This window comes from Electrona antarctica, assembly GCF_951216825.1.
Source record: "Electrona antarctica genome assembly, chromosome: 17".
NCBI classification, from domain to species: Eukaryota; Metazoa; Chordata; class Actinopteri; order Myctophiformes; family Myctophidae; genus Electrona; species Electrona antarctica.
The window spans coordinates 13,920,353-13,937,663 of record NC_136798.1 but is presented as its reverse complement, the minus strand read 5'-3'; the positions used below and the strand labels follow the sequence as shown (position 1 = coordinate 13,937,663).

Below are 17,311 nucleotides of genomic sequence, written 5' to 3'. Positions count from 1 at the left end.
GGATTATAGCTGTTTATATAAATAGAAGATGTGTCAGGCTTTCACAATTGACTGTGAGTATGGCGAAAGGACCCGCGCACGCCACCAGTGGAGGTGTTACAAGACTCCTGAAGTCAACAACATCACGGACGCGCGCACACACACACACACACACACACACACACACACACACACACACACACACACACACACACATACACACACACACACACACACACACACACGACTCACACGACTCACACGACTCACACTACTCTTTGGTCATTTTACACCAACAATATGTTTGTGTTTTAGCCTCTAAAAAAGCACGTGCTTGCACACACACACTACTGTACTGTACGTGTATACGTACATCCCTCTTAATGTGTCTGGGTGTAAGTTGATATGAGCTTCATTCACTGGGTCAGGGGAAACCTGTGTGAAAACAATCTCTGTGGATCCAGGACGGTGTGTCATCACTGATGAATGGCCCGTATCAATCTCTCGCATGTTTCCAAACATCGACGGATTCTACGCTATATTACATTCCGTAGCGTCACCCCCCATGCCTGCCATTTGTACATGCTCAGAGTTGAATTATTTTGATTTATTTTTTTTAAATGTTTTTTTTTTGTGGCTTTCGCCTTTATTTTATTTTCTTGGAGAGGGATAGATAGAAAGTGGGCTGACAGGAAATGGGGAGATGGATGGGGGGGTGACATGCACTAAAGGTCGGCGTGGTCGGGAGTTGAACCCACGGCACACTGGATTGCCAGCCAAGGTGCCTGGACCACTGAGCCACGGCCCAGGCAATTATTTTGAATTGTATGCCGAATGCCGAATTTAGTTGGCCATTCAACCCATAATGAAAATGTCAACAGAAGAGAAAAGCTTCAGAAAGCACACATATTTACCCGGTGAAAATGTCCCTCGTTGCCTTCGAGATGTCCTTAGTCCACATATAACCTAATTCTATAACCCTATTCTGGGCATGTCAATACTGGCGCACATACAGACTGATAAGCTTTGTAGATCTGCTAGTTTCAGCGAAGAGATTTGGTGTACGGGGGAAAAGGAAATGCACCAGGCATAGCGACCCCTGGGGGACCGCGGTCAAACAACATATACAGTATAGGCAATACAGTAAGTATAGTCACATGCAGTTGTCACACTTAAAATAGACGCTCTAAATCTGTAGATCTGCTAATTCCGGTGCGCGACACCCGTGCTTTAACAGAGGATATCCAGCGCTTCACACAGGTCCCTGCTGATTGCAAATGATCCCACATTGCCTAATGCCCCTCAAGTGCAGAGGCCCCTGGCTAGACCAGCCTATCATTAAGATAACCACAGGAAGAGACCTACTCTTTCGCTATAGTGTAAACACACCTAACTGCTCTGTCTATGTCTACACTGCAATCCATGCTTCAAAACACAGTTGGGTTTCGGGTCGGGTGGATGTGTGTGTGGGTGTGGGTGTGGGGGGGGTGGTGTTTGGATACAGTAATGGCCAATTTATACTTTACAACTGTCATAACTAAAAGACGTGATGGAAAATATGACTTTTCTGCCAGCAACATGGTTGTACGACTTATATAACATAAATAATGTAAATTAGGCTTTACAATGAAGTGAAGCACCTTTAAATTGAGTCCAACAGCTGTTCCAGGCTTCCTGCAGAGACATGGATCTAGAGTTGTATCACGGTGTAATCTGCAAACTATCAAGGGATTCTACTACTAACATTATTCTACTACAGTATAGGCTATGTACACCAGTTGTTCTCAAGCTCTCAAGGACCCCCCAAATCAATATGTATTTGGCCGCGGACCCCCACCTGAAAAGATTCAGCGCCAGGGACCCCCACAAGAGAATAATTATGGTTAAAAAAAAAATCACACTCAGTGTGTGTGTTGGGACAAACACTCAAAGCTGGCCATTCAATGTCAATGGAATGATTTAATGTTTGTGTCGGGACAAATGCTCAAAACTGGCCATTCATTGTCAATGGCATTCAATCTTTGTGTTAGGACAATTTTGTGTTTACACAAACCCTCAAAGCTAGACATAGGAGGGGCTAGAGCCCCTCAAAAATATTAATAAAATGATTGGAGCTTGAAGTTCACATCAGGCTCTTTCCAAAGTGAAAGCATGCTGGCCGTCATGACAAAAAGAAACCAAAACCAAAGAGTCAGAGAGCTGCATGCAAAGCACAGAGGGCTATTTGGATGTCAGGAGGTGTGCGTGATGATGGTAATGGGGCAGATGAGAGAGGAGTGCCGAACTTGGCCCCGTCCTCTTCTGCACACCTCCCCCCACCCCAATCCTTCGCTTTGAGGATCCTCGGTCGCCGCCAAGACCTGTCTAACCCCACCCCGAGTCCAAGTACGAGTAGAGATCAAAGAAATCTTGTGTGTGTGTGTGTGTGTGTGTGTGTGTGTGTGTGTGTGTGTGTGTCTGTGTGTGTGTGTGTGTGTGTGTGTGTGTGTGTGTCATTTAATTCCTGCTGCTACTATCATCCCATCATGGGGACAGCAACCTTCTACTGCTACTGAAACAAGCTTGTTTTTCCACCAGTCCATGTGCTAATAAAATTCCAACCAAGTACCAAGTATTTCCTACTAAATCTTTTTTTAGAATGTAATATAATTACGACAGAGCTGGTGGCTGGCATCAGACGTTTGTACAAAAATAGATGTAGAACAGAGTGATTTCATTTGCAGGGGCAGATTAAAAACAAACTACTAGTGTACAAGCAAATCCCTACTGCTGTTCCAATGTAATCTCTCTCTCTGTCGACAGACACCGCACCTGGGCAGGTGTTTGGGAGGTGTGTGTGGTGACGGTCACAGGTGTTGAGCTGAACACCACAGCCACACCTCTGTTCCTTTACTGGGGGTATAGGCCAGGAGATTACTATGACCTACTCTTGTTGGCCCATAAAAATATGGGTTAATAAATCAACAACTACACCGCAATGAAGGATAAACTGAAGCGTTCACTCACTATAGGCCACCACACAACTGGACGATTGTGACCACTCCTAACCGAATATACAGTTCTCCCTAACATTTTGGTCCTTTGAATAGAAAGCTTCCATGGATATGTCCTCAAGATGGTACCATGCCTCCTGTAGGGGGGACGATACAGAGGATTACTTATTACAACCCATTCATCACCATGATAGGAGGCACAGGATGAGTTTGATAGATCCCTCTATAGACGAACTTAGTCTAGAAATTCGTCAGGAATTTCGCCAAGAGATTCAACGTATGACATAAATCATCGCAGATCAGGCCGATCGTGTCAACCATCACATCCAGGGGACGATAAGCTGCATCGTGATGTTTTTGTTGTGTTTATAACCACTGCACAAAAGATTTTTCCAAAAGCAAAAATAAAGTACTTTGAAGTTGAAGCTGTGTGAGGTGCCGGAAAGTAACTACTGTATAAGCTGCGCTTTCTCCTAGAACTGTGACTCACAGTTAACAGAGATCCAATAGAGTTCACAGGCTGGCTAATACATTTCACACAGGTTATCGCCGATAAAAACGAATCGAAATTATGATAGGTTGGCATACCTGGAACAGTATTACGATAGGTAAAGCACGAGATATCGCAATAATTGACTGTCGAGAAACATAACCTCTCCGTCCAAAGGGTACAAGAAAGCTGCTATACAATCGCTTACGTAGGACGTCACGTCAATCGTATGACACTCGATCAGAGGAGTAAGTAAGGTCCCCATGAGGAATACTGCAGCTATAAACCACCACTGAAGTCAAATCAGATCCTCCCTAAGAAGACTCTTCGTAAATCCAGAAGGGAGACTGCAGGCCCAGCGAATCTAAAAAACACGGCACGTTGCAAATTTGTAGTTCGGCTATTTTCACTATTATTATTTTTTGAATAATTATAAAAATGCTACAGTCTGTCTGTGTGTCTGTGTGTGTGTGTAGTGTACTATATACCTATACGTATGAACACACACACACACACACACACACACACACACACACACACACATGCACACACACACAGTAAAACACCTTGAAGCGAAGGAGGAGGGCAGGGCTGGGAAAAGCATTTAGAGATAATTAACAGGGGTCATCCGAGCTGTCACTCAAGACACCCTCACTTCCTGCTCGCAATGACATGGCTGCCACATCAAACACCAGTGTGGTGTGTGTGTGTCTGTGTGTCTGTGTGTGTGTGTGTGTGTGTGTGTGTGTGTGTGTGTGTGTGTGTGTGTGTGTGTGTGTGTGTGTGTGTGTGTGTGTGTGTGTGAGAGAGAGAGAGAGAGAAGAGAGTAACAAAGTGTACATCATGTCATGGGAAGGGGGGGGGGGTGTATAAAATGAGAGGAAAAGACAGAGTACATGTGAAAAGCAACAACAATAGGTAAGTGTGTGTGTGTGTGTGTGTGTGTGTGTGTGTGTGTGTGTTTGTGTGTGTGTGTGTGTGCACGCGCATGCGTGCGTGCGATCACACACACTGTGGTGTAGGCCTATGTGTATGTACGTGCGTGCCACCATTGTGTGTGTGTGTGTGTGTGTGTGTGTGTGTGCACGTCTCGCCGGTGCATGTGAGTGAATGTGTGTGATTTGACAGTAACCACTACCTTAATCTGGCCCTTTTGTGCCGTCGTAACTGTAGAGTCCATTGGCCATGGACAGGGAGAAGACTACTACTGTATTTAATCCTCTGCCTGAAACCAGATAGGAGGCCATTCCTCTGGCTCTCATCTAACCCTATACCACCAGGACTTCTCCAGCTCCCAGAGGCTTTTTGTGTTATCCCTTTAGCATAACATTTGACTGTACTAAATCTATACTGTTAACAAACTTAAGTATCTAATCAAAAGACATACACGTACAATAACGTAAAAGGGTTAATTTGTGCCTGACCTTATGTACCTTATTATGTGTTAACCTGGTGTACATACAGTACTGTTACTACTTCAGCAGCTGGATGATGCTATGGTAAGTACTGTATGTAGTAGATATCTTCTAGATTTTTTACTATCCTAACATGTTCCACTTTACTGTTTTACTGCTCGCAAAAATAAATAAATAATAATTTCACCCACTTTACACCTGTAAACCTTGATGTTTACACCTGTAAACAACAATAAAGTTGATTCTGATTCATTTGGAACCCCCTCAAGGAACACTGAGGGTCCCCGACCCCACTTGGAGAATCACTGCCCTATACCCAAAAAACTAAAACTAATCCTCAGTGTTAATTCATCCATTTGTGTACTCTCACAATTCGATGAACACTGAAGAGTTCGCACGCACGCACGCACGCACGCACGCACGCACGCACGCACGTAAGGAACGCACACACGCACACACACAGACACACACACACACACACACACACACACACACACACACACACACACACACACACACACACACACACACACACACACACACACACACACACACACACACACACACACACACACACACAAGCCGTCTGTACATTAACAGTACAAAGGCACAATACAGCTACTGTAAATGAGTGAACTGTTCATCCCATAGGCCAGTGGTTTTCAACCCTTTTCACATCAAGGCCCATTATTTCTCCAGCATTTGAGCCACGGACCACCATTTGATGACATTTAGCATCTCAGACCCAAAACTAAAGAATATGTTGTTGTCGTTGGATAAGACTTTGTCTACAATTCCATGCATATTTTGGCAAACTTTGACCAAAATAACAATTCTTCTACATTCTCTAATTAGTACAGCGGATTACCAAAAAATTGTGCACTTTTTCAAAAAAGCATGAAACTTTTACCATAGTTAGATGATACCATGAGGTGTATTTTCAGATGTGGAGTCAAGTCAGATTTGACCCCTGAGGCCCGGTAGAGCATAATATGTGACCAATACCCATAACATCCTATATAAGGCAAAAAAGTCCAAATTTCATCATTCTTTAAGTAGCATGTGACATATGAAACTAGGGTGATTTCATGATTCTGAATCCATTCCAAGCATTAGTTTTGCACAAAAAACACTCCTTGGGCTAAATTAGGCCATATCCACTTGACCAAATGTGCTGACCTCATCACGTTTGTGTGGCCGTTTTCCTCCCAAGGAGTGTTTTTTGTGCAAAACTAATGCTTGGAATGGATTCAGAATCATGAAATCACCCTAGTTTCATATGTCACATGCTACTTAAAGAATGATGAAATTTGGACTTTTTTGCCTTATATAGGATGTTATGGGTATTGGTCACATATTATGCTCTACCGGGCCTCAGGGGTCAAATCTGACTTGACTCCACATCTGAAAATACACCTCATGGTATCATCTAACTATGGTAAAAGTTTCATGCTTTTTTGAAAAAGTGCACAATACCTCTTGTATTGGGGTATAAGCCGCTGTACTAAATTGTGTAGACATTACGTCATCTTGTAAATGACATAATGCAGAAGTTTAACAACAATCTAACTCTTGAGAGCGTAAAATGAAACCAAATCTACAAGGGTCCATTTGGTTACCAACTCTCCATCATTCAGCTGTGGACCACCTGGAACCCCCTCAAGGACCACTGGTGGTCCCCGGAACCACTGGTTGAAGACCACCGCCATAGGCCATGGCCTCAACAGCATGCTACACATCAGAATCCACTGCCATAGAGGCCATGGCCTCAACAGCATGCTACACATCAGAATCCACTGCCACAGGCCGTGGCCTCAACAGCATGCTACACATCAGAATCCACTGCCATAGAGGCCATGGCCTCAACAGCATGCTACACATCAGAATCCACTGCCATAGAGGCCATGGCCTCAACAGCATGCTACACATCAGAATCCACTGCCATAGAGGCCATGGCCTCAACAGCATGCTACACATCAGAATCCACTGCCATAGGCCATGGCCTCAACAGCATGCTACACATCAGAATCCACTGCCATAGGCCATGGCCTCAACAGCATGCTACACATCAGAATCCACTGCCATAGGCCATGGCCTCAACAGCATGCTACACATCAGAATCCACTGCCATAGGCCATGGCCTCAACAGCATGCTACACATCAGAATCCACTGCCACAGGCCATGGCCTCAACAGCAGGCTACACATCAGAATCCACTGCCACAGGCCATGGCCTCAACAGCATGCTACACATCAGAATCCACCGCCATAGTAGCCTGGTTAATAAACCAGACCGAATCAGCCGTTGGCAAAAAAAAGTTGCCTACCAGCGGATTACGGTCTGGCGAGGCTCAGTAGCACGCCTCTTTCCTACAGCAGAGAACAGGTCGGACCAATCGGGACACGGTATGCAATATAGGCGGGCTTTGGTACAGTGACGTTCAATGCTTGAGACTTTTGACTGACAGTAGCTCTGACCAATTGCGTCAAAGAGAAAATGTTCCCCGGGAAATGAAATCCAAGTGGAGCCAGCCCAGACTGATATACCGCGACAGTGTTGTGTGATATTAGTCTGGCTTATTAGCCAGGCTACCGCCATAGGCCATGGCCTCAACAGCATGCTACACATCAGAATCCGCTGCCATAGGCCATGGCCTCAACAGCATGCTACACATCAGAATCCACTGCCACAGGCCATGGCCTCAACAGCATGCTACACATCAGAATCCACTGCCATAGGCCATGGCCTCAACAGCATGCTACACATCAGAATCCACTGCCACAGGCCATGGCCTCAACAGCATGCTACACATCAGAATCCACTGCCATAGGCCATGGCCTCAACAGCATGCTACACATCAGAATCCACTGCCATAGGCCATGGCCTCAACAGCATGCTACACATCAGAATCCACTGCCATAGGCCATGGCCTCAACAGCATGCTACACATCAGAATCCACTGCCATAGGCCATGGCCTCAACAGCATGCTACACATCAGAATCCACTGCCATAGGCCATGGCCTCAACAGCATGCTACACATCAGAATCCACTGCCATAGGCCATGGCCTCAACAGCATGCTACACATCAGAATCCACTGCCATAGGCCATGGCCTCAACAGCATGCTACACATCAGAATCCACTGCCGTGGTTTGACTCTGAACGTGTAAAACGTGACCCCTTAAATGTCTGTTTTTATGTGTGTATGATTACAAAGATAATACAGAGTATGGACCCATTAACATTCCCCTCCACCGTACTCAAGTGTACATCTGGACATCCAGCGCACGTGTGTGTCACACACACACACACACACACACACACACACACACACACACACACACACACACACACACACACACACACACACACACACACACACACACACACAGGGGAACTCAATACTGTGCCTTTGCTACGAGCCAACTGTGCTTTGGATGACAGAGACATCTGATCTACATTCCACTCCTACTCCCCTGGCAGTGTGTGTGCGTGTTTGTGCGTGTGCGCGCCTGCACGTGTGTGTGTGTGTGTGTGTGTGTGTGTGTGTGTGTGACGTGTGTGTGTGTGTGTGTGTGTTTGTGTGTGTGTGCGTGTGTGCGCATGTGCGCACATGCACATTTGCGCGTGTTTGAGAATTGTCGAAATCTTCTATGAACTGCAGCAACGCTGGCTACAGTAAACACAAAAATACTATACAGTATACTACAGTATATATATATATATATTCTAAACAGAGACATTCCCTAATAACACTATAAAACATCAGGTAACAAATACAGTACATCTTAGAATGTAAGTATATTATATTCTAAGATAGAATACCGCTACATCATTATTACAAATAAAGAATGTCCACGTCAGGCTACAGTGTTCCCTTCAAGCTTCCTAGGCCAGGAAACCGTAGAGGAAATGGTCAAATAAGCCTCCAGGTCACAACGTTCCAAGACCAAGACAGAAAGAACACAAGGTTCACATGCAATGATGAGGCCGTTGTGTGCAGAGTTGCAACCTGTGCACGCCAAGAGCAGCATTTTCAGAATGTAGGTATGCATGTGTATGTGTGTGTGTGTGTGTGTTAGAGACTGACATTTTGTCGGGACTCCCGCGGGTCACGGGATTCCCGTGGGATTCCCGCGGGATGGGATTAATATTTGTATTAATCCCGTGATCGTGACGGGACGGGAATGAAAGTCAACAGGAGCGTGCAGGAGCGGGAATGACATCGATGTAGTCATCTTTCTGTGAGCCAACACTCTTTTGACTTGCTAACGCAAGTCAAAAGAACTACATACCCATAATCCAGCATTGCTAGTGCTTCCACAACACAAAAAACTCCTCCATGCAAAGTTGCAAACCAGTCGGGCTGGACGTCTTATAAAGTTTTATATGAAGACATCGCAATGCGGCCGTGTATGATTCTGCATCACGCCAGTGCCGTGATTTAATCGATTATTTATAGCCAGATCATCCTGATGCATTTGTTTCCCCTGGCAGTGGCAAATTTCAATTGTGATGCTACGTTAGCTACATGCTAACGCTGTTACAGCTCTCTGAACAGCTGTTCTGTTCTACAATGTTCTACAATACATCGTCGCCCTTCTTTCTCCCAACCGAGTCGCATACACCAGTGGTTCCCAAACATTTTCATGTCAAGGACCCCTAAATCGACATTTATTAGCCCGCGGACCCCCATTTGAAAAGATGCCAGGGGCAGGGACCCCCATAAGAGAAGATTTTTATTACGGTTCTAGCTGTGATTCTCAACCATTTTAATTTCAAGGACCCGACATGCATTAGTCTACGGACCCCCATTTAATGGCATTTTTATCGCTGGGACCCCCAATTTATATTGTAAAATCAATGTTAATTTAACTCTGAGTGTACAAATGGAACAGCATTTGGTTCCATTTGTACACTCCCATAACATAATTTGTTACAGACCCATAAGGGTCCATTTGGTTCCAAACTATTATTTAGCTGGGGACCCCCTGGAACTCTCTCAAGGACCCCTGGGAACCACTGCCATACACAGACGTGCACACTGAATAATTATTCATATAGAGTTAAATTAACACTGAGGTTGTTTTTTTTTATCTTAATTGACAAAGCACTTGTTAACTGTTAAGCTTTATGTTCTGTTCAGGGAAAAACCGTATAGGACTTAAATTAAGTGTCTTAAATGAAGTATTTGGTAGTCAAAGTTAAATCCAACATTGCCCACTTTATTTATTTTAATTTTATTGGTAGGCTATCTGTCTTGAGAAGCCAGAAGTGATAGATAGATAGGCCTATAGATAGATAGATAGATAGATAGATGGATCGATCGATCAATTGCCTTTCCTAATGACTAACTTAAAAAAAAAACAGGAGCGGGATGGGAGCGGGAGTAATTTCGAGTGGGAGCGGGATGGGATCAGGAGTCATTCTACAGGAGTGGGACAGGACAGGATTTTATTTTAAACTCTGGCCCAGGATTGGGACAGGACAGGATTTATTCTGTGGGAGTGGGACAGGACAGGAGTGAAAATCCACTCCCGTGTCAGTCTCTAGTGTGTGTGTGTGTGTGTGTGTGCATGTGTGTGTGTGTGTGTGTACACGTCGCTGTCGGTTCCGTTTTGAGGGGCTCCTATGCCCAGCTTTGTGTGTCTGTGTGTACTACATTTGTGATGATTTGAGCACGGAATGTGATGTATAATGATGATGTATGATGATAAGAGCGCCCCTCACTTCACACAAGTGTTTTTTATTATTATTATTTAGATAATGAATGGTGAAAAAAGCAAGTCTACAAGCCCACAATGTGTTGCATCGCGGTGCCTTGTGGGCTTGTAGATCTGCTACCTTTGTGCGACATTAAAAACATACAAATTTTAAATTTGGAGGATTCAAGGTTTCTGCTCGACAGCAACCATAATGCTGATAACCAACATAGACAGCAACCATATGCTGATAATAACCAACATAAACAGCAACCATATGCTGATAACCAACAGATTGTGAGTGTAGACATGGGCTCTATTTTCGTCCATGCTAAACCCATTATTTATTTTTTACTATTTTGAAAACCATATTTGAATTGTTAAAATAGCCAAACTACAAGCTCACAACGTGTCAATGTAGATGGCTATTTTAACTATTCAAAAATGCGGTTTGAGCTTGTAGATCTGCTATTTTTGCTACAACAGTACAGTATACAAAATGTGGCCCTCTGGAGTGAGTGTGGAACTATAAGTGGCCCTCTCCAGTTCCAAAGTTGCTCACCCCTGCTCTGCTGTACAGTATTCTCAACATCTCAAGTCCATCCCTGGTTCAGAGGTCTCACCTACTGATGGGGCTCTCCTGTGGTGAACTGGACACTCCAGCGCGTCCAGCGTGCCCTGCTGACTTCTGCCAAACATGGCAGAGAAGACGGCGATCTGCATGCCCCGCTTACAGCTCAACTTCATCCTCTCCTCCTCACACACCACCTTGCTCTTGTGCTCATCTGGCGAGAGAGGGAGAGGCTTTTTGATTGATGGAATACTTTATCAACAAGTTTGTTAACAGCACATGTAGTTTGGGATGGGTACCGTTGGGATTTTTGTGAATCTGGTACCGATTCCGGTTCTGCTTATCGATTCCCGGTTCCTAACGGTTCCCTATTTCGGTTCCAAATTGTATAAAATAAATAAAAATAATAGGTCAAATTATTATTTAACAAAAAGTTGTATCCATATTTATTGCCTTAGTCAATTTAAGACATGTAATGAATAGAGTAACATATTATCCTTTATTCAACCGTATGTTGAGGATCACTGAGGAGCACTGCCACACACACACACACACACGCACACACACACACACACACACACACACACACGCACACACTTTTTTTTATATCATTAGGCCTATATTTGCTGGATATGTGCGTGTGTACAGTACAATTCAAACTGTAAGATTGGTTGTTGTCACGGACAGTGCATGATGCGTGCGTTGGGAGTGCAGTCAGAGGAGCCAAATTAGCAACTTTGTACAGCCGTGCGACTCTGCCTTTGATGTGCACGGCCGTTCGCTGATCACTCAGCTGTGTGCTATTGTCTCACTGATTGACTGGCTGAAGCGCAAACATTATCCCCAAATGATCCCCTCACCCCCACGTCCCCCGTAAATGCTGCATAGAGAGAGAGAGAGTGAGAGAGAGAGAGAGACGCTCGCAGTTACTCTACTCCTTACTTACAACAGATTTTCACCGGATTTTACTGTTAAATAAATAAATATTTAGCGCATCTCTGCGCACGTCTGTAGGAACCGATATTTAGAACCAAAATTGAATTATTGTAATGGGTACCCGGTACCCATGCATGTTCGGTTCGGTACCTGCTTGGTCCCGACGTTCGGGACCCACCCCTACATGTAGTACATGCCCAGAGGCGTGTATCCATTGTACTCCAATTGTATAATTCATCAGTAAGACATACAATTAGTGCTTTATTTCACTATAGGTATTAATATTTAAATGAAATTTTAGAGCGTCTTAATGAAATCTTTAGGTCTATCTAATTTATTTTGCCTGACCAGTACCTGGGTAACAAATTCTGTTCTGTACTTGTTCTTCGCTTGTACTTGAATGACAATAAAAGTGTACGAATAGCAGGAATAGCAGTAGGCACATAGATCCTTTTAAATGTAGCCTTTTATTCTCTGTATATTATATTTTAATTCCAATTCTATGTTGTATTTATTCATTGTTTCTGCCCTTTTTCTTTCCCATTTATAATTATTGTTTTATTGCTGTTGCTATTGTTTTTGAGAGGGAACCGGGGAGGGTGGGGTACATGTAGGGTTGTTTATCTTCATTTTTGTTTTTAAATCCCATAAATAAAGTTGTAAAAAAAAAAATACTATAAAGGTGTAGTCTTCAACGCTAGAATAAATCAACCGGTTTAAGAGAAATCAAAGCAAAATCCAGAGCACATTTTCCTCATACCAAAACAACACGTTGTGTAGCCCATAGCTTTAATAATATGAAAGGGGGAAAGGCAGAAAAGAAAGAGGCACTTCAGTCTAAGTGAAAGGGGCAGGAAATAGAGACAGTGGACATGTAGAGCCATGCAGAGGCATTCCAACGCTCCCATCCAGCCACAGTGACCTGTGACCAGCCACGGCAACCACAGCAGCTTCACTGACCAGGAAATCACAACACCAACGCACCATGGAGGCTGGGAGTAGAGGGGGGAACACTGTGGTTCCATTTGTACAATCTTGGTGGACTCAATTAACACAGAGGACTTTACGTTATAAGACAGGAATGTGTGTGTGTGCGTGTGTGTGCGTGTGCGTGCGTGCGTGCGAGAGAGAGAGAGAGAGAAAGAAAGAAAGAGAGAAGGTGTATATGTTATGTGTGTGCAAGGTGGCCCTTGATATCTCATAGTGATGGATTCTCTCTCTCTCTCTCTCTTTCTTCCCCTCACTTCCTGCATTTCCTTCAATCGTTCCCTCCATCCCCGCTCTCCCTTTCAGAGGCAGTGACACCTGCCCGTTGCACCTCACTAACGCCCCATGCGTCCTTTCTCCGCACTCCCCGGGGAGTCATTGGTTAAGTGACAGAGAACAAAAGGCTGTTGATTGGCCGTTGGAGCGAGTGGATTAGCATCCCGGTTCCTGGTCACTCGAGTGTGACTGCCACGCAAGCTCAGCACAGCACAGCTCGACTCGGCTCGGCACAGCATGTGAATGGAGACCACCTCTCTCTGTGTGGGATTACTGCCTCTCCCCCCTTCTGGAGTGATACTCTTAAGTGCAATACATACTCCTTCCTATGTCCGAACTTTTCTTCAGAAAGAGAGGTGATATAACTACAAATTGACGTCATTCCGACTCTCCGAACTATAGTTCGGAAAGCCTGAAATGTTGAGCAAGAGTTACTGATATGTAACCTTTGCTCATCACATTTGTTTTCTTTATTGTTTTTAGCAGGTGCTGGTGCCCTTGTAACCTCAAATTTCTCTTGAATTGTTCTCATGGAACTTTTAATCCATGCTATGTAATGAGCTCTTCCATTAAGGAAATTATTCCAAATAATCAAATTGTCCCTCTTCCTTTTCTTGCATAACTTGTTTCTTGTTGATATGTAAAGTTTATGTTTCTTTTATACCTGCTGAGGAAATAAACACAAATAAACTGCCACTGTCAATATACCTTTCAAACTGAATTCAACTGAAAGCCAATTAACACAATCCCCGCCAAAAAACATAACCTACGTTAATTGATTGGCTGGCAACAGCCAATTCACGCAAGTTACGTTAATTCAGTTGTATAAATGTTTTGATCCTATCTAGTCGAAAGGCTACTCACATTAGCTTTGGTTGGCTATCTGTTGTTAGCCATAGCACTGGACTGCGCCATCTTGATTTGCGCGTGCACCCACGTGCGCACGCACGCACACTTTTATCTCCAATTCCCCATCCCAGGCGGCATGTCTGGTCAAAACAACGCTTATTGCATAGCGGTCGCTGTAATGGCGCCAGCCTGTACTTCTCATCAGCTAGCGATGAGATCAACACCTAATCCGACAACACACACACACCATTCAGTCAACATCCGGTTCCGGTTGCGGTGTTTGTGATCTTCAAAATAAGGGTTGAACGGGGGGTAGTAATCATTCTTTAATTAATCCTGGCGGCCAAATGGTTAAAAGCTCAGTCTGAGTGTACAACTGTATGTCAGAGAGAACAGAAAATCAACAGTCATATGATAAATGACAACATAAAGGGGGACAGACAGGCATGCGAGTTGGGGTACGGGGGGGGGATGGTGTGGTGCAGGTGATGAGGGACTTACTCGGTCTGCATTTGTACCAGACAATGAGGTATTTACTGCTGCCGGGACACTGGTCTGTTCCAAACACGCGGCTGTTGACAAGGACCTGACAGCTCCTTCTGTCCTGGCACTCGTCCAGCATTTTCTACCAGGAGAGAGAATGAGAGATAGAGTGTGTATGACAGTGAGCGAGAGAGCAAGAGAAAGGGGGTGTAGGGAAGGAGAGAGAGAGAGAGAGAGAGAGAGAGAGAGAGAGAGAGAGAGAGAGAGAGAGAGGGAGAACAATAAGCCAACAGCGGTAAGACCAGCGGCACGCAAAAACCTAAAACCACTTCAAAGGGCCTGCCGAAGAGGCCATGGGAATGTTACGGAGGAGAGGAGGAGGAGTAGAAGACAGGAGGGCAGGTAAATAAGGGAGGGAAAGAGAGAGCAAAAAACTAAACAACAAACAACAACATGAGGTAGGCGTCTCTGGGTTAAACTCTCGAGTCATTTAATTGGCATCCCTTCATAAAATGGTCTCCGGTTTCGCCGTCTTTTAGGTGTTACATCTTAAAGCTTGCCTGGGAGACAGGTGAGAACATTCCACAGTGAGAACAGCATTCACCCTCAACGAGTCGCCGTCTGAGGAGGAGTATAGCCTGGTGTTCAACGTCTAGGGTTTAGGCCGGGCATTTCCCCCGCAATTCAGAACTAACACAGGGGCTGTGTTTGTTCCAGTGGCTGCCCAGTGTTTCGAGCTGCAAAGTGCAACGCTGGGCTGGTTGCGGTTGGTGCTCGGGGGCAAATAAGGCATCCGATCTGAGCATTTATACCCCACCAGAACAAAACCCTCCACACACAAACACACACACACACACACACACACATGTACCGGGACCCCCCTCCATGAGTGATTTTAGCATGTGTATGAACATAAATCACATGGACACACGTGAGGATGTTTGTATCCCTCCCTGTGTCGCATGTCATTTAAGAAACACAATGCTTAGTGGTGTGTGTGTGTGTGTGTGTGTGTGTGTGTGTGTGTGTGTGTGTGTGTGTGTGTGTGTGTGTGTGTGTGTGTGTGCTATTGATAGTAGAAAGAAACAGCTTGTACCTCCGACCTTGCCAGGCGGAAACGGAAAGAGAGCCATTCAACAGTCCACAGCTTAGATAGATATGATGTCACCATGTCCATTAAAAGCTAGACCTAGACATGTCATCAAACCTCCGGCTTGAAGACATGTTTAAATTAAAACTTCACAGTGCATTAATAACAAATTAAGTTTTATGAAAAGTTGTCTACGCCAGCTTGTCTTAACGTGGGTGGCATCATGTCGCTGGGCGGGTCCCCGTCGTTTCGTCACAATGTGTTCTCTGTATGTGCGTTCACGGTGCCTTATGGCTATTTTGGAAACAGTGGGTGTGCAATGCCTGAAGGGCAGGGGGGCTGAGAATAAACTGAAAAACAGGATGTGTATGTATGTGTGTGTGGGAGGTTGGTATAAAGGGAGGTCTAGCCCTAGCTGCATCCCCATCAATTTAAGAGAGGATGAGGGGAGGGGCATGAAATGGCTTTGTGCTTACGAGGACCTTGTGGCGAGCTCGCCTCAACTATAGAGTGCAGCTCGCTGGAAAACATCTTCACAATGCATTCCGCCATCGGCTCAGTTGCTCCGAGTTTTAATCCCTTGGGGTTTCGTCAAAATGTGTCTCGTGAAACGAATTTGACAGGACGCTATCACTCAAGTAAGCTCCGCAAGAGGCAGCAAGAGACTGGCTATGTTGATTGGTTGATATGTCATTTTAAACTAAGCATAATGTGCTTTTATTTATTGATAAATCAGGTTTGGTGACAGCTCGACTTGACCTGGAAGAATGTTTTCAGAATTCTGAAATCAGACACACTTTATTGTCAGTATAGGACATATCTGTACATCGGTGATGGGAGATTCATCTGCAAACACATCGGTATCGGCCGATTCTAGTTGTTTTCTGATTAATTGGCATCGGCCCGATTAATTAAATTGGTCCGATTGTCTTTACAGATAAACGAACCCAGTAGTAACAGCTTGAACAGATCTACCATCTCACAATATTAAATATACGGTATTAAAGTTAAATCTGACTATCCTAAGCCTGCAGTGCAGATCAGATTCCCTGTTACATGTGTTTTTCAGAATAGACATAATTATTATAATTTTTGAGTGGTGCAACCACTCCAAGGAACAGCAATGTCCCTATGTCTGTCCCTATGTTTAGAGTACCAACAGGGGGCACTGTTGCACCACTCACTTCAGACTGGTCTGATTTTTGAATACAGAATGAGATCATATCGACATATCGGTAATATTGGTTATCGGCCATAACAGCAATTAATTATATCGGATATCGATATCGGCCAAAATGTCTCATCGGCACATCCCTACTGTCCACACATGGCCTGTTTCTGGTTTCAGGTGCCATAGATAGGATATAGGACAATAACAATTACACTAGGCAATGATGTGCAAATGACAATGACTGTCAGCCTTCAATATTCTTTAACCCATTCTGACCTGAGATCAGATTCTAAAAATGTCTTCTACATCCTGACAGTTTTCTGAAAAAGCTATGTTTCTATGTCAGTCGCTCTTCGATTTTTCAAAAA

The 17,311-nt window shown here is 44.4% G+C and overlaps 1 protein-coding gene across 1 annotated transcript in view; it reads right to left on the bottom strand.

Moving 5' to 3' along the window:
- Positions 1 to 17,311, bottom strand: part of eva1aa (eva-1 homolog A, regulator of programmed cell death a) — a 124,377-nt gene that overhangs the window by 81,594 nt on the left and 25,472 nt on the right. The window contains 2 exon segments of the mRNA XM_079526831.1: positions 11,204 to 11,365; positions 14,701 to 14,824. Coding sequence (XP_079382957.1) covers positions 11,204 to 11,365; positions 14,701 to 14,824 — 286 coding nt within the window.